Source organism: Myxine glutinosa, chromosome 11 (assembly GCF_964187855.1).
Source record: "Myxine glutinosa chromosome 11, kmMyxGlut1.1, whole genome shotgun sequence".
Classification (NCBI taxonomy): Eukaryota; Metazoa; Chordata; class Myxini; order Myxiniformes; family Myxinidae; genus Myxine; species Myxine glutinosa.
The window spans coordinates 32944910-32968104 of NC_136271.1; the positions used below are offsets into that span (position 1 = coordinate 32944910).

The window sequence follows — 23195 nt, forward strand, 5'->3', positions numbered from 1 at the left end:
CTCCTCATCAGCACGCCACTCAGTTCCCGAAACTTCTTCCATGCACATCTCCCTCGAGCAACCGTTGCCGAGTCTGATCCACCTACTCCATTCAGCATGTCTCCGAGGTAGCAAAATGTTTTCACACCTTCCAGCTTCACGCCGTCTCCAAAATCTAACTCAACATTTCCTCCATCTGCAGCTCCCTCTGTGCACACCTTACATTTGAATGTAGCTGCCACACTGGTTAATGACCCTCTCAGACCACTACATTTTTGATGAACCCACTCAGCGCACAATCCACCCCCTCCACCCCCCCACAAAAAAGGTTGCCATTGATCCATCAAATTGTCCATTTCATCAAGATTAAAATGCGGGCAAGGGGGTTAACAAGGAGAGATGCAGAAAATAGGGCAAGATGGAGAAGATTGTCATGGGGACCGCAAGGCTAACCCCTGCTCTAGCAGGGAAAATGGCCTTAAAATGCATGTTGTTGTTTGTATCAAGATTAAAATTGACGATCTTGATCAAAGCTCGGGCTAATAGGATGAAAAGTGACGATTTTTCAAATGATAATGGATTTTAGAAGTTTGACTTAGATTTGACCTTTGACCTTTTTACCTTAAAAATAATTGGTTTCCCAATTCAATGAGGCACTATGCAAATGCTGTTAAATTTTCAAGTCAATTGGATGAAAATTAAACATTTTTCAGATGATAATAATTGAAGATTTTGGAAGTTTGACCTTGAGTTGACATTTGACCTTTTGACCTCAAAAATAGTTGGTTTACCTACTTAGTGACTCGATATGCAAATACTGTTAAATTTTCAAGTCAATTGGATGAAAAATGGCGATTTTAGAAATTCGACCTCCAGATGATAATGACCTTTGACCTCAAAATCAATGGGCTTCTCAATTGTGACGACCTCTACAACTTGGTTAAGTTTCATGAAGATCGGTTTAGAATATTATTGATTCTGTATTCTCCCTGTGACTGTATTCTCTTGTGCACCAGCGATCCTTCCCCCTTTTCCTCGCTCACGTCCTCTGTTATCCACTTATTCAAACTCTTGCTTATTTCTGATGCATGACTTGTCCTTCACCAGACGTTTTTTCTTCCATACCAATAGTCCTATAGGGGAGGTTGGCGCAGGATTCTCCCCATATACAGTATACTTAAACTTCCTCGGTCCTTTTGTTCATATGTGTACCCCAGATCCACTTTTTTGAAATACCGACGTCTTTCCTGGAAGTCCTAGCAGTGTCCACGTGTTTTTTTTATCTCTCCCAAACCCCCTCCCCCCCGCCCCCTTTCCCATGCCTCCTCCCCCCAAGCCCTCTCCCTCTCACAGATCTCCTGATGTCCCTGCTCTCCATCTTGTTCTCGCGCTCCCTTTATCTTGTGTTTTATGTGTTAATTTGTCTTTTTGTGATCAATGTTAGCTCTAATACGAGCCTCGATTTGTATACAAAAAAAAACAAACTAAAAAAAACTGAGCATTGTTTGAAATGTCTCTTTATGAGGAATGTTCAAAATGCGAGAGGAACATGTCATTCTTACACACCCTAGAACTGCGGGTTTTTGTGCTCAATATAAACTTAGATGTATGCTTGCCATTATAGTTTCATTCCTCTGGCATTGTATGTTCCTTTAAAACGAACTTCAATGCAGGAAGAGGACATTCGGTCCATTAAACCTGTGTAATTGCTGCCAAACTATGACTGTTTGTGCTCTATCCTTTTCAAATGCTAAGCATCAAGCAAGGAAACTACATGTGCCATTTTAAAAGTGTTTGGTACTTTTTGTGCTCTATCCTTTTCAAATGCTAAGCATGAAGCAAGGAAACTACATGTGCCATTTTAAATGTGTTTGGTATGACTCAGCCAGGATTCAAACTGCTGACCTCCCAGACGCAAAGCAGACACTCTAACCATTACGCCACCGAGCCTGTTTTTCAGAGTATCACCCAGAAACTCGCAATTTCATAAAATTATGGATCTTATGAGAAATGAGCAGAGAGGTGTCATCATTTTTTATGCAAAGAATGTACTAGCTCCAAAAGAAACCAACGAATGCATGATGGCCATAAGTTGTCAAAGTTACACGCTCATATTATACAGAAGTAAATTGGAGGGCAGAGTTCAAGTGTGAATGCAGTAGTCCCTCGACGATGACGACGCAGTAGTCTAGCAACCGTCAGATTAGCTTTCAGATCTGACCGACTGACAAACCGTCGCCGAGATCGAAATGTTAATCATGGAAGCTTCCATGTTCTCACTACTTTCTTTACTGATGACTCCACTCTCTGCTGTAACATCCGTCGTCTTTCATAGATAGGCAGGCAGCAGCCTCTTCTCTCTCCGCAGACGTTGATAGAATCATGAGCTAGTCCTACAATTGGAATATACCATTCAAGCCTGACAAATTCTATTCAACTCTGGTTCTCCAAAAGACCTTCTGGTGAACTCTTCCATCTACTCCTTTAACAATCCTTTTGAAGAAGTTCAGTCACTCAAACTTTTGGGCCACCCTATCATCCTTGACCTTTCTTGGGTAAACCCCATATCTACGTTTGCCTCCAAAAACAGCCATAGACTGGGCATCCTCCATCATGCAAAGTCTTTCCTTGGGACTTCTGAACTTTTATGTACTTACAAGGCCTTCATGAGCAGCTTGATGGAATGCTCCTCTTCCCTTCGGATGCCTCAGTCCTTGCTCAGCGTGATGCCATTGAAACCAAGGCCTTCAAAAATCATTGCTATCCCCCGTGATAAAACTGAATTTCTGGACCTATCATTTACACGTTGCAAACAGGTCACTGGTGATCTCTCTGTCTTTTTATGGCTCCTTTCTGGTCTTTTTCAGCCTTTGCTCCCTCCATGCTCTGTTCCCCCCTCACCCTTCCCCTCCCCAAGGTTCTGCATATCCTGAAATGCGGTCTACCAGCGAACCCATTTTGTGAAACTCAAAATCCAGACTCACTGCTCATCTCCACTCATTTTACCTCTATGTTCTCACCTGTGGAATAAACTTCTTCAGTCTGCTCAATCTCACTCTTCCCTTCAGGGCTTCAAGACAGCTGATCACTACTACCTCAGGTCATTCCCCCATCCACAACCATGATCTTTTCTTCCCTATTAAACCCTCCCCACGTCCACCTCCTTCTGGGTTTCCAGGTTACCAGGTCTCTCCTCACTCTGCTCCTATTTTTTTTGTTTCATTTATGCTTCTTTCCCAGTTTTCCCTGCCACTTCTGTGATTGAGAGTTTGCAGCTGCATTCATTTTGTTCGCTCCCTGTGTTCTCCCTTCCCCTCCTCAAGGTCTCAGCAAGATCAGTCAGTCAAAACAATCAACAGAAATTGTTGGTATCATGTCATGAGATGATCAAAAACTGTTCAATGCAGATCCAGCTAAACTACATTGCTTGTCTGATAACGTGGTGAATTGTGGCTTCATTAATACAACAACAGGCATTTTAAGGCCATTTTCCCTGCAAGAGCGGGGGTTTGCCTTGCGGTCCCCATGACAATCTTCTCTATTTTGCCCTATTTTCTGCATCTCCCCTTGTTAACCACCTTGCCTGCATTTCTTCTTCGACCATCTTTAGCCAAGTCTTTCTCGGTCTTCCCCGTCCTCTACTTCCTTCGACATTCATTTCCATCACTCTTCTCAACCAGTCACTTTCATCCTTCCTCAACACATGACCAAACCATCTCAAACTGTTTCTCTTCACAGCATCCATCACAGGCTCTATTCCCATCATCTTTCGCAATTCATCATTTGTCTTCCTCTCTCTCAACGATACTCCACGCATCCACCGAACCATTCGCATTTCCACCCTTTCCAACCTTCGTTGCTGCTCTACGTTCATTACCCATGTCTCGCTCCCATAAATCATAACACTTCTCACACATGCAGCATACACCTTTCCCTTCAGCTTCAACGACACTCCCCTCCTCATCAGCACACCACTCAGTTCCCGAAACTTCTTCCATGCACATCTCACTCTAGCAACCGTTGCTGAGTCTGATCCACCTTCTCCATTCAGCATGTCTTCTAGGTCACAAAATGTTTTCACACCTTCCAGCCTCACGCCATCTCCAAGATCCAACTCAACATTTCCTGCATCTGCAGCTCCCGCTGTGCACACCTTACACTTGAATGTAGCTGCCACACTGGTTAATGACTCTCTCAAACCACAACATTTTTGATGAACCCACTCGGCGCACATTGTACATTGAATGGAATTCACTCCGACACCCTTCCTGCACACAGCACACGGCCACTTCCCAGTTCTTTCCACCTCACCACATGCTTTACCACTTGCCATCACCTTCGTTTTTCCGATATTCACCTTCAGATCTTTTGTCTCCATACATTCCTTCCACTTGTTCATCTTCTTCTTCAGTCCATCCATACTTTCTGCAATCAACACCAGATCATCTGCATTCAACAACTCCCACGGTAAACCCTCCTTTACGTTCCGAGCCAGCACCTCCATTACAGCTACAAATAGTAGTGGACTTAGTACCGACCCCTGATGCACTCCCACCTTCACCTCAAACTCACCTCTGTTCCCGTCCTTCGTCCTTACAGCTGTGCGCGCTCTTTTGTACATTTCCATCACTACTCTGATCAACCATTCCTCCACTCCTAACTTCCTCAATGCCCATGTCACTACTTCACGTGGAATCCTATTCATTAATGGGACCCTGAAATCGAAATGGAATCCATTTAGTGGAAGGACAAGAGATCATCACCACTTACAAAATTTTGCACCCAACCCTCAGCTGACAGGATCACAGCCTTCATTTTCTTTCATGTCGAGTTATGTGCATCAAAAGCTAAAATCACAGGGGAATATTAATGCATTTGCATGCAAAACCTGAGGCATGCCAACAAGGAAAAATGCCGATGCATATTGAGCAAAGATGCACTTCTCCTTCACTTAAATGCATCGATATGTAAGTCCTATGTTGTGCAGACCTCTATCTGAGTACAGAGGAGGTCATATATAGAAAAATGAGGAGGTCATAAAGGGGAGGGGGATTTTGTCCACCTTTCCCACCTGGGGCATATAGCCTTACCTTACTCTTGACATCCTTTTAGAATCTCTGTCCCCCTTACTTACGATCTTTGAGTTTTTTTGTTGTGGTCCTTGTGATAATGATGTGAAACTTATAGGATTGGCTGAATAACCTTTTTACATATTTCTGGTTAATTGAGATTCTTTATGATTTATCCACCACCGTCAATGTAGCTTTGTGAACATCCTGCTGCCGACAACAGCACAGGTCGTGGGTGTCCGGCTACGCTGGTGGCAGCCACAACATGATGGTGCAGAGCGTGCAGACTGGGCTCTCGACAATATACTTGTATCCGGTTCCGGATTGCCAACTCAAGCCACTGTTACCTTCAGCCAGCCTGGAAACCTACTTGATCAGCTACTTTCAGATGCACCAGCAGGGAACACAGACATTGGTTTGAAACACATCTCACACATATTGTATCACATTATTCCGAAATATTAGTAAAGATTTACTGGCAGTGTACTTAAAAATTCCATGTATGTATGTATGGATGTTTGTAGGCTTTATGTATGTATGTGTATGTATGGATGTACGCTTTATGTATGTATGTATGTCTGTACGTATGTATTTATGCATGTATGTATGTATTGTTACGGATTCGTCACTTCCGCCTTTGTTGTTATTATATACTTGTAGGATTTTTAGTTTCAGGTAATATTGTCGTGCGACTCCCCCTCGTTTAAGACTGGGGAAATCACGGAAAGCAATCTAGCTTACTTGAGGTGTTCGGGTCAATGGGGGATTTCCTATACACGCGGGAGGAAGAAGGAAAGAAGAAGAAGCGGCGAGATTTAGCTGTCGGTCCGCGCGCAGTCTTCAACCTGCGAAAAGTAACTCACTGTAGCGACCCATGGGTCCCCCAAGCAAGACCGGCATCAGAATCTCCTTGCTCCAGCCGGTGACGTCACCGGCGGGGATCCCCGGCGCCAGAGTGGCTGGTCACGTGACCGCCAAAGCGTGCCGCGCATGCGGGTATAATGAGCTACACCTGTGGATCACGTGACCACCGAAGCACGCCTCGCTTGAGAGGCGTGGCTTTCGGTTTCGGTTTCGGTTTTTGGTTTTGCTTTATAAGGCAGCCCGATAAACGGGCTTTTTAGTGTTCCCAAGTTGGTTTTACGAATAAACATCTTCTCGGACGAGTTTGTGCCTTGCCATCCTTTTATCCGTATTCTGCTGGAGTCCGGACTCCTTCACTGGTGACCCCGAATTTGCAACACGGCAATGGACACCGCAGTGTCCCTCAAGCAGCCCACCTTCTGGGAAGCACATGCCGCCGTCTGGTTCGCGCAGGCGGACTCCCAGTTCGCCCTGCGTGGCATCACGGAGGACGCCACCCGCTACCATTACGTGGTCGCCGTGCTCGGCTCCGCGACCGCCGCCCGCTGCCTGAGCTTCCTCCAGTACCCGCCCGCTGACGGCAAGTACGACGCCATCAAAGCACTTCTGCTGGGCGCGTTCACCCTTTCCCCGGCTGAGTGCGCACGACGCCTGCTCGACCTACCGGAGCTCGGTGATACGCACCCGTCCGAGCGCATGGACTACATGCTCGCGTTGCTCGGCGAGCACCCCTCGGATTTCCTATTTCAGGAGCTCTTTCTTCGCCAGCTCCCGGCTCCGGTACGGGTCGCCCTGGCAGGTACGACCATCGTAAACCCCCGCGACCTCACCAAGGAGGCCGACAAGATCGCTTCGGCAAGCCAGCTCGCCGGAGCGGCGAGCCAGCTCGTCGGGGTGGCGGCCGGGAGCCTTCCCGCCCACCCGCCCGACGCCCGCGACGCAGTCTCCTTCCCGGAGACCGCCGGGCCGGCACGACTGGCAGCGGCGACGCCGCGTCGCCCGGTCCCGACGCGTCGACCGGAGCCCCCGCCGGACCCGGCCTGGTGCTATTTCCACGCCAGGTTCGGGCGGCAGGCCCGATCATGCCGACCTCCTCCGTGCACGTTCGACCCCGGGAAACGGGCGAGCCGGCGTTCCCTCCCAGCAATGAACGCCGGCCGTTCCGGAAACCTGCTGTTCATCGCAGACCGAGCGTCGGGGCGGCGCTTCCTCTGCGACACCGGCGCCCAGCTGAGCGTCATTCCCCCTTCGGCGGAGGACAGGCGGGCCGCCGTCTGCGGCCCCCCATTGGTCGCGGCCAACGGCTCCGCCATCCGCACTTTCGGCCCACGCACCGTCGCCCCCCGCTTCGGCAGCCAGCTCTTTCACTGGGAGTTCGTGACGGCGGACATCCCCATGGCTTTGCTCGGGGCCGATTTCTTGTGCGCCCACGGGCTGCTGGTAGACGTGAAACGCCGGCGTCTCGTCAACGCCGAGACTTTCAGCTCCCTGGCGTGCGCCTTGAGCCGGGCCGCACCCACCGAGTTTTCCTGCGCCCTCTCATCGGCGGACGACTTTGCACGTCTCCTCGCGGAGTTCCCGGCCCTCACGCGGCCGACGTTTTCGGCCATCGCGGTGAGGCACGGCATCGAGCATCACATCCCCACTACGGGCCCGCCGGTGTACGCCCGGGCTCGCCGTCTCGACCCCGCCAAACTCGCCGTCGCCAAGGCCGAGTTCACGGCGCTGGAGCGCCTCGGCATCGTACGGCGCTCCGGCAGCGCCTGGGCCTCGCCCGTTGCACATCGTCCCGAAGCCGGGGGGCGGATGGCGGCCATGCGGCGACTACCGCCGCCTCAACGACGCCACTACCCCCGACAGTACCCCGTCCCGCACATCCAGGATTATTCCGCCCGGTTGGCGGGGCGGACCATTTTTTCTAAAGTGGACCTGATTCGGGGGTACCACCAGGTGCCCGTTCGCCCGGCCGACATCCCGAAGACGGCCGTGATCACACCTTTCGGCCTCTTTGAGTTCCTCCGGATGCCCTTCGGCTTCAAAAACGCGGCGCAGGCGTTCCAGCACCTGATGGACGGTGTGCTGCACGACCTGCCGTTCCTCTTCACCTACCTGGACGACATCCTCGTCGCCAACACGTCCAGAGCCGAGCACCTCCTCCACCTCCGGACGCTCCTCGGCCGCCTCAGCGAGCACGGCTTGATTGTCAACCCGGCCAAATGTCACTTTGGTGCGGCGACGATCGACTTTTTGGGCCACCGCATCACCCGGCACTGTGCTGTGCCGCTGCCGGCCAAAGTCGAGGCCATCGCCGCTTTCCCGCGCCCCTGCTCCGTCAAGGCGCTGCAGGAGTTCCTCTGGATGGTGAACTTCTACCACCGCTTCGTGCCCCGAGCGGCGCAACTCATGCGGCCCTTGTACGCCGCCCTCCGAGGCCAGCCAGCAAAGCACGACGTCGTCTGGTCCACGGACATGGACGCGGCTTTTGCCGGCGCGAAACGGGCCCTCGCCAACGCCACGCTGCTGGCCCACCCGGTAACCCATGCCCCCATCGCCCTCACCACGGACGCCTCCGACTACGCCGTGGGCGCGGTCCATGAGCAATGGGTGAACGGGGCCTGGCAGCCGCTCGCGTTCTTCAGCCGGCAACTCCGGCCCAACGAGCTGAAGTACAGCACGTTCGACCGCGAGCTCCTCGGGCTGTACCTGGCCGTCCGCCATTTTCGCCACCTCCTGGAGGGCCGCCCATTCACGGCCTTTGTCGACCACAAGCCATTGATTTTTGCAATGGCCAAGGTCACGGAGCCATGGTCGGCCCGCCAGCAGCGCCACCTCTCCGCCCTGTCGGAATACACCACGGACATCCGGCACGTCGCCGGGAAAGACAACACCGTGGCCAACTGCCTTTCTCGGGCCGGCGTCAACGCCGTCCACCTCGGCGTGGATTTCGCCCTGATGGCGACGGACCAGACCACCGACGGCACGGTGCAGGCGCTCAGGGTGGCAGACACGGGCCTCCGCTTGGCTGACGTCCCCTTCGCGGGCACGGTCCTGCTTTGCGACGTCTCCCAGGGCCGACCGCGCCCCATCGTGCTGGTCTCCTGGCGGCGCCGCATTTTCGCTTCCCTCCACGACCTCTCGCACCCAGGCCGGAAGGTGTCCCAGAAGCTGGTGTCGGCACGCTTCGTCTGGCACGGGTTGCGACGAGACGTCCACGACTGGGCCAACGCCTGCACAGCCTGCCAGCTGGCCAAGGTCCACCATCACACCCTGGCTCCGTTGGCTCCTTTCACCGTGCCCGAGCGGCGTTTCGACCACGTCCACGTGGACCTGGTGGTTTCCCTGCCCCCATTGCGGGGGTTCACCCACCTGCTCACCATGGTGGACAGGACCACCAGGTGGCCGGAGGCCATGCCCCTCACCTGCACCACCACCGCCGACGTGGCGCAGGCGTTCATCGCCACCTGGGTCGCGCGCTTCGGCGCACCGGCGGACATCTCATCCGACCGCGGCCCACAGTTCACGTCCGAACTTTGGGGCGCGGTCGCCCGCTCGTTGGGAGTCACTCTGCACCACACCACGGCCTACCACCCCCAAGCCAACGGGTTGTGTGAGCGGTTTCACCGCTCCATGAAGGCCGCACTCATGGCCGGCCTCCAGGACGACGGGTGGGTCGACCGGCTCCCGTGGGTCCTTTTGGGCCTCCGCACGGCCCCCAAGGAGGACCTCCAGGCGTCCACCGCCGAGCTGGTGTACGGCCAGACTCTCCGCGTCCCGGGCGAGTTCGTGCCCGACGCCACCAGCCCCTGGTCCGCCGCGCGCCAGCGCACGGACTTCCAGGAGGCCACCCAACGTTTCGCCCCGGTGCCAATGTCCCGCCACGGCGACCCACACTCCTACGTCCCCCCAGCACTCCGCACGGCGGAGTACGTCTTTGTGCGCCACGACGCGCACCGGGGGCCGCTCCGGCCACCTTACGACGGACCCTTCCGGGTCCTACGCCAGGACAACAAGTCCTTCATCGTCAGCATCGGCGGCCGGGCGGACCGGATCTCGCTGGACCGCCTCAAACCGGCCCACATGGACGTCGGCCAGCCGCCACGGCTGGCTCTGCCACCGCGGCGCGGCCGCCCCCCGTCCACTACACCCCCCGTCCGACCAACCACCACCACACCGGACCCCCCCCCCCCGCGACTGGCCAGGGGTCATTTCGGTCGGGTCATCCGGACCCCCCTCAGGTTGACCTCCCCGGACCAAGTCCATTCTGGGGGGGGGGGGGGCGTGTGTCGCGACCCATGGGTCCCCCAAGCAAGACCGGCATCAGAATCTCCTTGCTCCAGCCGGTGACGTCACCGGCGGGGATCCCCGGCGCCAGAGTGGCTGGTCACGTGACCGCCAAAGCGTGCCATGCGTGCGGGTATAATGAGCTACACCTGTGGATCACGTGACCACCGAAGCACGCCTCGCTTGAGAGGCGTGGCTTTCGGTTTCGGTTTTTGATTTTGCTTTATAAGGCAGCCCGATAAACGGGCTTTTTAGTGTTCCCAAGTTGGTTTTACGAATAAACATCTTCTCGGACGAGTTTGTGCCTTGCCATCCTTTTATCCGTATTCTGCTGGAGTCCGGACTCCTTCATCACAAACGAAAACGGAATTATTTACAAAAGAACAAGGCTTTATTGCCACGGATGCCGACAACAAGAACGCGATGGTAAAAACTAAACCCCTATATCGGGACGTCCCCACACCAGACGTAAACAACAGGACAAAGGAAGAACTAATAAAAAGCAATTGTTGTGTTTGCGTTTGTGTTGGCTTATCTCTGTCTGTAGTCAGGTCGGTCAGGCTCCGTCCGACGCGGCTCTGGTCGGCCAGGCTCTGTCCGACGCGGCTCTGGTCAGCACGAACTGCTCGGTCCCGTCTGCGGGCGTTCCACCGGCCCTCCGTTCGACTCAAACGGGTCGCGTGCAGCTCCAAGCACAGTCGTCCGACCGCGCTACGGTTGGCGTGAAGCAGGCCTCCCCGCGCCCCCGTTCACCAGGCCTCGATGCGTCCCCGTTCACCAGGCCTCCCACGCCAAGCGAGCGAGTGTGCAATGTTATCCCTGCTTTGGTACGGTCACAGTGCGCTGCAGCTCGTACGCTCACCGTTCGCACGTGAACGCCGGGGAAGAGAATTGTCGGCGCTCCAACGTCTTTCTAACGTTCGTCGTCGGCCAACAAGCAAGGGAATCTTCGGATCGCAAGGGAAAAGGTCCAAACAGAAGAGAAAGGCAAAGAGGTCCGGGCAGGAAGGAATCTAACAATGAGAGCCAAAATGACAGCTCGCGAGTCGTTTTGTCACTTGTCGTCTGACGTCAGCTCTCTCTCTCTCTCTGCCAATCAGTGCGTCGCTTCTTCGTGGCCTTTCGCGCCTTCCGCATGTCGCCGGCGCTTCTCCTTCAATCAGCGTGTTGCTTCTTGTCATTCTTTCGCGCCCTCACACGTCGCTGGAGCTTCTTCAATGATTGGCCGAGCGTCTCGCGCCTTTGGTGTTGGTGTCATCGGTCGGTGGCCAATCAGTGTCGTATGTCCTTCTTCTTCCTTCCTCTTCAATCGGTGCCCTGGTTGTTACTTGCCCCTCCCCTGGCCAATCACGAGTTCTCCTGGGTGTGGCTCCCGGCCTGCCTGTGCGATGTTTGCTCATGCCGGCGTTGTGCGCGGCCGCTTCAGGTCGGTTCATCCAGTCAGGTTTTATTATGAGAGGGAAGTTAATTAGTGTGTATGCGCTAATGGACCTAGCTAATGTATATGAGTGCGTTGCCATACGGGACACCGGATGATCACAGGTTTCACATACGTGGGAATTAGCATAATCCCTACAACTATTTACCACCCGATCATCCTTGTATGATTACAGGTATACTCTTAATCCGACAAACCGGGCTAGACAGGTCCCTGACTTATATCGAGATGGTTCTTCTTCTCTATGACATCGGAGCACCTACCTATGCAGATCTACCTGGATCTATATATCCCCCTACCTCACCGACATAACAATATTGTTGGTAACATTTCTGTGTGAAATGGAACTGACTTTCGTAAAAGATAAAAAATGTTTGTGAAGGAAAAAGGAAAACGTGGCAAAGAAAACGGAGGAGGAGAGAGAGGAGACAGCCATGAGAGATACAGCCGTGTGTCACATCGGGGCTGTGAAACCGGAAGAGGAGAGAGGAGGAGATCGGAGGGAGAGGAGACGGCCATGAGAGATACAGCCGTGTGTTGCATTAGGGCTGTGAGCGGACTTTATTTGATATTGTTGGCGAATGAGTTGAGGCTTCCCGTGAAAGGGTTTCCCTGCGACATTGTCCTGCGTCTCAGGTTTTATTACCGAGCGTGAGCTATTGTTGGCGGGAAAGCAAGAGCTTCCAATACAGGCCGATCGGCCATTTTTTCCTTGAAGAGTCCGTCCGCCTGGTGCTTTGTGTTTTGTCATTGGGATTCCCATATCGACATCATGGGGACCGCAAGGCTAACCCCCGCTCTAGCAGGGAAAATGGCCTTAAAATGCATGTTGTGTTGTGTTGTATAAAGGGGGCTTCAATTCCAAGGTAAAGGAGAATCACCTGCTTGAAATCTAATGAATTCTAACAACTTCTGAAAGGTCCCAACAATATTGTCCAGGCCATTTTAGGATTTCTGTGTGGAATAAGCTAAGATTTAGTAATTTTTAAAGCTTTTTTTGTTTTGTTCCACTGCAAACCAAAAATGCATATTTGGATACCAATTTTTTTTTTTTTCAACAATCTTCTGGAAGAAATGGTGCATTATTTTAAAAAAGTTCAAGGGTGCCAATATTTTTGGCCATGACTATAAAGGGGCCTTTTCTATGCCCCTGGCATTTTACCCAAGAATGTATGTGTACTTTATTTATGCTTTATGTATGTATGGTTTATATATGTTTGCTGTATGTATGTATTTATGCATGCCCGATGGTTTGTTCAATCAGTAGGGTGGTATCCTGTATCTTTAAAATGAAGCTGTCTGCATGCATGCGTCTGAAGCCTTCCAGTGAAAATACATTGGCTGGACATTTGGTCTGACTCCGCCCACAATTATAATTAGGAAACTCATACGTCCAGTCGTCCACCATGTTGGTGCTACGATAAGTCTTCATGTATTTTATTTCGCTATTTTCGTGTGATATTTCCTTTTTTGTTGGTTAATGACAGTTATATTCAAATACACACAGTCACACATAAACAAATAAAAGACAATTACCTGATATATTTAAATAAATATAAACCTTTTCCAGAAGCCGTCAAACTTGGTGGGATCTCTTCTTCTTCCTCCCCCTTCTTCCTCTTTTCTCCCCCCGCATACCTTCTTCTTCTTTCTTCCACCCTCTTCCTCCTTCTTCCTCTTTCAACGAACGTTGGCATTTTTGTAGATGGTACGCACCGCTGTCGTCGGCTACCTTAATAACCCAGCGACATCAACTGCAAGTTCAGCAGCATCCATTCGACAAATAACATCTACCTCTTTGAAGGTGATCCTTTCTGGATGTCTCTTAACTACTCTACAGAACAGCACATTTCTTTATGTGCGGCGCAAAGTACTGTAGTTCTTTCAGAGATTTTGTCATCTCCCAATTTGATACTTCAGCGAATTATTCTGGCGTCAGTCTGGTATCAGCTCGGTACGCTTTGAAAATGTTCGAGAATAAAAGGTATTGCTTTTAAATTCGATATTTGTAAGTTCAAAAAACGTATTTTATGAGCTACACAAAATTATGCGAGTCCGGCAAGGTTGCTTTGACGAGCACAGCGAGAACTAGAACGGCACTCAGTAGAGAGCATACCTTCAGCAGAGAGCATACCTCCACCTGGTTGGCCATATCACTCAATGGTGAAGAAACACTTAAAAAATTGTACTAGCCGGATCCGAATCCAGATATTCACCAAAATCTAATCATTTCGTCCTTGTCACATACGCTCCATCTCTGCCAAATTTCGTCCGAATCCGTCCACTTTTTGAGATATTTTGTTCACAGAAAAACGGACAGACAAGCGGACATACAAACAGACAGATGAAAACATAACCTCCATCCACCTTTGGTGGCGGAGGTAAATATGCCAAATGGCTTCTGCAACTAGATAATGGGGAACTAACAAATGTTGTTGATTTGCTGCCTGAAATGTGCATGAGCTTGGATCTTGTTGCCCTCATGCGTTAGATATTCCCCAACGTCGCTAACAATATTGGACCAATCCACATTGGATGGTCGAGGTCGCAATTGGTGCAATGGTGCAATGACCAATGAGATCAACAACCAAGTGAAGTGTGGCGTTGTTTAAGCACAGATACGGTGACAAATGCCGAAAATGTTGTATCGAACCCAGTCGAGAGCGTCAATTCACTCGACCTTTCAGGCCTACAGGCTACATCTCACATGCTCTGCCTGAAACTTGGCGTGCTCATTATGCTATTGTGTGATTTGGCACCAAATGATGGCCTCTGTAATGGCACATGACTTTTGGTTCAACAAGTAAGGTCGCAAGCAACAATTGCAGGCACATATAAGACTGTGCTGATCTGGCGCATTGCTGTGCCCACTTTCCATTCGAGTATTCGGTATTGTGTTAATATAATGCTGGTAGTTACTTTGCTGAAACAGCACTTGATTAATTGCTTTGTTAGCTTCTTATTCCTAGCTTGTTACTTGCAAAATCGAAGATTTTTCAAGTATATTGGTCAGTTGCGTTTGTGGTTCTGTCTGTCTGTCTGTCTGTCTGTCTGTCTGTCTGTGTGTTTGTTTGTTTGTCACCGGCCTACAGGTCACAATTTTCAACCGATCGTCACGAAACTTCACCAGGTCGTATAGGTCGTCCCAATTGAGAAGCCTATTGATTTTGAGGTCAAAGGTCATCTGGAGGTCAAATTCCTAAAATCGCCATTTTAAATCCGATTGCGTTGAAAATTCAACAGCATTTGTATATTGAGTCAATAAATTGGGAAAGTAACTAATTTTTGAGGTCAAAAGGTCAAAGGTCAACTCAAGGTCAAACTTCCAAAATCATCAATTTCCATCTGGAAAACCGTCAATTTTCATCCGATTGACTTGAAAATTTAACAGCATTTGTATAGTGCCTCACTGCATTGGGAAACCAACTATTTTTGAGGTCAACTCAAGGTCAAACTTCTAAAATCATCATTTTTCATCTGAAAAATCATCACTTTTCATCCTGTTGACCCGAGGTTTGATCAAGATTGTCAATATTAATCTTGATGAAATGGACAATTTTCTGTATCAATGGAAAACTTTTTTGGGGGGGAGGGGGGGGGCAGATTTTGCAAGTATCGTGCTCCACATGACGTCTTGTAATTCATCTCAGCCCTTTCACGAGCCTCGATTCAGTATAAAAAAAAAAAAAAAAAAATTTGTTGTGGCCTCTCAAAATCATTAATTGTAATGATTATGATTAACAATGTTCAGCTGTAGTTGATTGATTTTAGCTTAACTGTCATATTAATTAATTGATAAATACATAGGTTTGAGATGTTCCATGAGTTATTTAACTTGATTTATTGAATACTAGTGGGGCGGCTTAGCCCAAATATTCAAAAGAATTGTACATTTTGTGAAACAAGCACCAAATTTGGCACAAATGTACATTAATATGTTGCGAACATTTTCAGATATTGGGCCACTTGAAATTCCGTAATTTTTTTTTTCAAATTTTTTCAAATTTCGTAATTTCAAATTTTTCGGGTGACACCGTCACAATTTCGGTCTTCGAGGCCGGCCGATAGGCAAAGTGTGACCGGAAGGGACGAGGTTCTCCTGACCACGTGGCCCTCGATCTGGGAAGCGAGAGGCGTTCCATTAGTGGACGCGCCCCTCACGCCCGACGTTTGGGCGGCCCCGGCAGGCCGTTTGTTTTGACGTTCCGTGACAGGCCCCGCACCCCCACCTCCGGGCCGACCGGAAGCTTGTGCTGAGTACATCATACCTGAACAACTCAGTGAGGCAGAACACAGCAGTGCACACCAGGGTGACCCCTTCAGTGCATAAACCAATTAACCTGTCCACTGCAGGGCATATAGAAATGAAGTTATTTTCTGCATATAATAATAATATAAGTTCAGTTCTATATAACAATTTCTGTTATCACCACTACCACTACAACTACCACTACTACAAGCTTTGTCTGGAATTTTGTGGACTAACAGACAAACAGACATACAGACAAGCTGGGATCAAAACATTACCTCCTTGCACCATTGAGTGTAGAGGTAAACATCATGGAAATTATATCATGCCCTAGATTTAATTCATGCTTACCCGTGTATTTGCTTCACTGGTTCACAAGGTCTTTTGCATACATGTAATTCAGACACTCGTCTTCATTGCTGACCACACAATGTTCGCAACATATTAATGTACATTTGTGCCAAATTTGGTGCTTGTATCACAAAATGCACAATTCTTTTGAATATTTGGGCTAAGCCGCCCCACTATATCGGCCGGCCTCGAAGACCGAAATTGTGCCGGTGTCACCCGAAAAATTTGAAATTACGAAATTTGAAAAAAATTGAAAAAAAAAATTACGGAATTTCAAGTGGCCCAATATCTGAAAATGTTCGCAACATATTAATGTACATTTGTGCCAAATTTGGTGCTTGTATCACAAAATGCACAACAGGTTTGCTATGCTGCTACACTATACAGGCATATAGATAAGATGACTTGCTTAATGTCCTTTATGAAGAACTTGTTCAGATCATATAACTTTTTTTTTTAATATTTTGCACATCCAGCAAAACTAACCCACAAAATATTTTCAAGATCAAGGACGAAACCCAATTTATTGCTGACGTTAGTTTATTGTAACCCTTTCAAACCTCACAAGGCATGATGCCAGTACTTGGACCATGGATGTTCTGGGACGGTTGTCACCTTGAAACCTTCTGTTCATCTACTGGCCCTGTTTTGCTGTGTGGCCAGCAAGGCAGCCATGACATCATGCTGACAAGTCATGATGTCATACCCACCACAGACTGGATCGTCCAGCTTAAGGCAAGTGATTTTCATCCATCAGGTCAGGAAGATCGCTTATTTGGTGGGATGGATGATAAGGAAGTACAACAAACAGGTTAATACAAATGTCATTATTAATGCTGTGCACAGGTATTGTGAAATACCATACAAATGCTCTTGACTTGCTGTAAGTTAACAAATTATTAACCTCTTCATTTTTTTGTCTATTGCATTAAACAATGATGTTATTTAAATTAATTTAGTAGTAATTGGTGTGCAGAAGTTATTGTTCAATCATTTTTGTCTGTCTGTCTGTGAGCAGGATATCTCAAAAAGTTGTTGGCAGATTAGGATGAAATTTGGGGTTCAGGTGTGTGACAAGGACAAAATGTTTAGATTTTGGTGAAGATCCAAATCTGGACACCAGAATTTTTAATGTCATCCATCACCATTGGGTGATATGTCCAAAAACGATATCTTAAAAAGTTATTGACAGATTCGGCCAAATCTTGTTGGACAGGTTGGGCATGTGACAAGATCAAATTGATTCGATTTTGGGGAAGATTCGGATCTGGATCCGAATCCCAAATTTTTTTAACTTTACAAATAATTTCTTCACTATTGAGACATGGGGCCAACAACAACATAGAACCACCTTTAGAGGTGATTTTCCCCGCAGAGCCCTTTTTCGGGCACCGTGGTCCCCTTTTTGAAGCAATGTTTTACGGCCGGATGCCCTTCCTGCCGCCAACCCTGTTAGTCGCCTCTTGCGACACACAGGGAATTACCAGTGAACTGGTACTCAATTTGCCGACCTCGGAAGGATGACAGGCTGAGTCAACCCCGCTGGTGTTAATTCAGCGATCGACGGGGATTTGAACCAGGATCCCAAGCCAGCACCCTAATCGCTAAGCCAACACGAGGCTCAGGCCAACAACAATATATTGCATGATAATTCAAAAAGTTGTGGACGAATTATGGCAAAACTTGGTGGATGAGTTGGTTAAGTGACAAGAACAAGCCGTTTAGATTTTGGTTTAGGTTCGAATCCAGGTACTGCCTATCAGTGGGGTACAAAACATAAACTATTCAGTCTGTAGAGGTTTGTGCTTTACCGAGTGCCGTTTTATTTTTTTTATGTGATTCTTCGTAATTGAGAGATGGGGACAAAAACAATACAAAGCAAAATATTTCAAAAAGTTTTGGACGAGTAATGCCAAACCTTGGTGGATAAATTGGAGAGGTGACAAGAATCGGCCAATTTGTTTTTAGTTAAGGCCTGGATGCAGATCCGGTCTATCGGTATGATACAAAACGTAAACTGTTCAGCCTGGTGTAGGTACGTGCTCCACCGAGTGCCGTTCTAGTTTACAGTTGTGATGACGGCAATGCCAGTGGTGATGATAATGATTATGAATTGTTGCAGATTGTGGTGGCATGCTTGGCGGATGAAGATGATCCTGTACACCTGCAAGTTTCCCCTGATTATGGCGAGAGCTGGGAGTATGTCCAGAGGCAGTGTCTTTCCACAGATCCAACCTGCAGTGGCAATACAGCCATGCCTTCGGCCTTCTTTCCCACAGAAAGCTGGAAACGTGCCACGTTCATTATCCCTCCCAGCTTTGCTGGCAGGTATGTCGGATATTGTAAGCTTAACAGAAACATTCCTCTCACTGGATGCTCTGCCATTCTAAAGTGTCTCTTCCTATATCTATATTTCTTTTTTTGAAAGACCTCTCCGCTTTCTGGAGTTTGTGCTGCTGACTGTATCGAGAACTCTATTCCTCACTGTCCATTGTCTACATTATAGGTTCTCAAAGTGGTCCCTACCACCCCCCAGTGGGTGCTGGGAACTTTCAGGGGGGCGCTCGAGAGTCCACGGGCGGTAGGGGGGCGCTGGCAATGATTTGGGGGGGCACTTGCAATTTAGAGGAGCAGCGGCGATTTGGAGCGCTCATTGGGCTTCCTGCAGTCTGAACAGGTTACCCGGCGCCATTCGGCAAATTGGCCATCCAATCAACGACCACATTCTTTCCCCCTTCGCATGGTTTTTATGATCACATATTCGCTGATGTCGTGTAGGTATTTTCTTGTCCATACATGCTCATGCAACAAACATGATAGTGTATGACACCAGCGAAATACTATTGGCCGCCAATGCGGCCAATAGTACAACACTAATTTTTGTCACGTGGTGCCATTTCAACCAATCGGCTTGCAAGAATATTTTTATGTGGGATATAATACACTCTATTCGTGCTGGACTATTCAACGTGCCTGGTTCAACTTTACAGCCTGGCCTGGTCAACACAGACATTGGGCAAGGTATGAACAGTCAGTGTTAGCGCTGGTGTTAATCTTTCGACATTTTGGCGTGTTAATTTCGTTATTCAAAAAATCTTCACGTCCGGTCGGCTTCAAGATGTCGACCTCAAAGAAAAAGTGTCGTCAGTATTCCGTTGAATACATCAAGTATGGATTCATTCCATCTCCGACGAACAAACAGTTACCGATGTGTTTGTTGTGTGGTATCACGCTGTCCAATGAAGCAATGAAACCATCTCGACTGAGCGAGCACCTGAGTAAAAAGCACAGTGATAAGGCTCGCGCAGAGGTCAGCTATTTCCAATCGCTGAAAGAGAAATTTGAGAAGCGATCCACGGTAACGACGATGTTCAAAGCCAGCCAAAAGCTCGTGGATAAAGGACTGGAAGCGTCGTATAAGCCGTCATTACTCATCGCCAGATCAAGAAAACCGTATTCAATCGGCGAACAGTTGATCAAACCAGCTGTTGGGGAAGTGATAAAAACCGTTATGGGCCAGGATCCGAATCCAGTTCTCTCGTCGATTGCGCTCAGCAATGATTCCGTGGCCAGGCGGATTGATGAAATGTCATCAGATGTAGAAGATAAGCTGTGTAGTGAGCTGGGAAGCGCACACTTCGCCATCCAGCTGGATGAGTCCACTTTGCGTGACAGTGAAGCTCTGTTACTCTGCTATGTTCGCTTCATCCGTGATCAGGAAATGGTGGAAGAAATGTTGTTTGCCCGCTCTCTCCAGACCGATACGAAGGGTTCTTCCATCTTCCAAACGTTGGAGAAGTACTTTACTGATACGAACATACCGATGGAGAACATTCTCGCTTGCGCGACGGACGGGGCACCAGCGATGGTTGGCCGCCAGCGTGGATTTATTGCGCTTCTGAAGAACCAGGTACTGTCCGTGTTCGCCATTCACTGTGTCGTGCACCGCCAGCATCTTGTAGCAAAAGCTCTCAGCACCAGACTTCATACATCACTCCAAACAGTAATCAAAGCAGTGAATAAAATCAAGGTGTCGTCTCTGCATGATCGGCTGTTTCGTCAGCTTTGCCAGGAGAACGATGAGGCATTTAAGCGGCTCCTGTTGCATACCGAAGTTCGATGGTTGTCCAAAGGTGCTTGTTTGACCCGTTTCCTCAACAGTGGTCGAATTTCTGTCGGAAATTGATACGGAGCTATCGGAGAAAGTGAATGCGATTGAGCATGATGTGGCTTACCTCACGGACATATTCAGTATACTGAATGATGTCAACAAACAACTCCAGGGTGACCATATGACGCTGATTAAAGCAAAGAAAGTGATCGGCGCATTCGTAACCAAGGCGACTCTGCACAGGGAAACAAACCCTCGGCCGCAGAGATATGTCCCACTTTCCCCGGTTGGCAAAGGAAACTGCTGTTTCTGATGAAGAGCTGCTCGTTTATTGCAATCACCTTGACAAGATTCGTGGAGATATGGAACAGCGTTTCAGAGACATGCTAGAACTGTCGGTGCCAGCATGGGTGATCAACCTATTCAAATGTGACATTCAAGATGTGAAGCGCGAATTACAGGACGAAATTATCAACCTCCACAATGATGATGAGGCGAAGGCAAGATTATCGCAGCATGAATACGGCAAATTCTGGATTCTGGAGCGAGGCGAATACCCCGCAATGTGTACAGAGGCAGAACTGCTGCTGATGGCGTTCCCCACATCATACCTCGTTGAAAGAGGGTTCAGCGCCGTGATGGTGCTGCTGACCAAGTATCGAAACCGCCTTGACATTACCAAGAGGGGCGATCTGCGTCTCTACCTCACTGAGATGGAGCCAGGCGTTCGTAATCTCGCAGCGAGTCACCAGGCCCACCCTTCACACTAACGGAATTTGGGCCTGTGATAACAGATTCCCAGTTTGCCTCACCTGGACCTGTTCTGCTGAAACATTGTAGGTCGTGCAAAATAAAAAAAAAGTAAAGTAAAATAAAGTAAAATATTATTCAGAAAATATTTGGCTTCTGTTATTTTTGCTTCCTATCTACATAAATTCTGGGTGTTCGACCACGAACGATAGGACAAGGGGGGCATTGGGCCGGTCCAAGAGGGCAGAAGGGGGCGGTAGTCCAAAAAAGTTTGTGTGTGTGTGTGTGTGTATGTATGTGTGTGTGTGTGTATGTATGTGTGTGTGTGTGCATGTATGTATGAGTGTGTGTGTATGTGTGTATGTATGTGTGTGTGTATGTGTGTGTATGTGTGTGTATGTGTGTGTATTTGTGTGTGTATGTGTTTGTATGTGCATGTATTTGTGTGTGTGTGTGTGTGTGTGTGTGTGTGTATGTGTGTTTATGTGAGCGTATGTGTGTTTATCTATGTGCATGTATGTGTGTGTCCGTATGTGTATGTATGACACTCCCTCTCTCTGTTCTCTTCACCCTCTCTTTTGCTCAAGGTCATCTGCCATCTGCTTGGAAATCAGCCAACATCACCGCTTTACACAAAAAATGTGCAAAAACAGATCCTAGCAACTACAGACCAATCAGCCTTCTCCCAATTATCAGCAAAGTCATGGAATCCATCATTGCTTTGGACATGAAATCTTTCCTCTTCTCCAATGGCTTGATCTCTGATCATCAATTTGGTTTCAGACCAGGTCACTCTACTCTGGACATGCTGCTTCTGCTGTCTCAACAATGGATGAAGGTCCTCAATGCCAACCAGGAAATTAGAGTTTTCTCCCTCGATATATCACGTGCCTTCGACACGGTCTGGCACCCCGCTCTGCTCACCAAACTCTCCTCCTTTGGTATCCATGGAAATCTCCACGCATGGCTGGCGGACTTCCTCTCTAGTTGTAGTCAACGTGTGGCCCTGAATGGGTTTCTCTCATCTCCTCTTCCTGTTCAGGCTGGAGTTCCCCAAGGCAGTGTTCTGGGCCCTGTGCTTTTTCTGGTCTTCATCAATGATCTCTCCGACTCTCTTGAAAATCCTCTCTATCTCTTTGCTGATGACTCCACTATCTGCCGCTCCATTCCTTATCCCTCAGATCGGCAGTCTGCAGCCTCCTCACTCTCTGCAGACCTGGACAAAATCACAGACTGGGCAAACAAGTGGAACATGTCTTTCAATCCTGACAAATCTCACTCTTACGATGTCTCTCCGAAAAGACCGACTGGACAACGCTCCCATCCACTTTCTGAATAATCCTCTCCAAGAAGTTCTGTCACTCAAGCTTTTGGGTCTCACTATCTGCCATGATCTTTCCTGGGAAAACCACTTTTCAAATCTGGCCTCCAAAGCCAGTCGCCGACTGGGCATCCTCCGTCGTGCGAAGTCCTTCCTTGGCACACCTGAGCTCCTCACCACATACAAGGCTTTCATCCGCAGCTCAATGGAATACTGCTCTCCCCTCTGGGCTGGTGCTCCTGCCTCACACCTAGCTCGTCTTCACGCTGTTGAAACCAAAGCGTTCAGAATCTTTGGAATCTCCTGCGATGAAGCTACCTCCGAGGGCCTTTCACTTACTTGCCGCAGGCAGGTTGGTGGTCTTTCTGTCTTCTACTGACTCCTCTCCGGCCTTTCTCCCCCAGCTCCCTCTGGGCTCTGTCCCCCAAATATTCCTAAGATCTGCCTTCGTCACACAAGATCTGCCTGCAACTCTCTTATGGTTAAACTGCCAAAATCAAGACTCTCTGCTCACCTTCACACTTTCATTCCTCTTTTCTCCCACCTCTGGAACAAACTCCCCCACTCCCTTCAATCCCACTCCTCCCTCCAGGTCTTTAAAACAGCTCTTCACCACCATCTCTTATCTTCCCCCATCCAAAACCTTGATCTTTTCTACCCCCGTTAATTTCACCCCAAATCCTCTTTTTTGAAATACCAACTTATTTCCTGGAAGTCCTTGGTGTCCTTGTGTTTATACTTCTCCCACCCCCCCCCCCTTCCCACGCCGCCTCCCCCCAAGT

General features: G+C 49.0%; 1 protein-coding gene across 3 annotated transcripts in view; it reads left to right on the forward strand.

Moving 5' to 3' along the window:
• The window catches only part of RELN (reelin), a 515504-nt gene that overhangs the window by 289050 nt on the left and 203259 nt on the right, over window positions 1-23195 (forward strand). For all 3 annotated transcript variants that reach the window (XM_078786532.1, XM_078786533.1, XM_078786534.1), the window contains exons 50-52: window positions 5243-5463; window positions 16800-16966; window positions 18354-18559. In XM_078786532.1, coding sequence (XP_078642658.1) covers window positions 5243-5463; window positions 16800-16966; window positions 18354-18559 — 594 coding nt within the window. The remainder of the gene's footprint in view (window positions 1-5242; window positions 5464-16799; window positions 16967-18353; window positions 18560-23195) is intronic.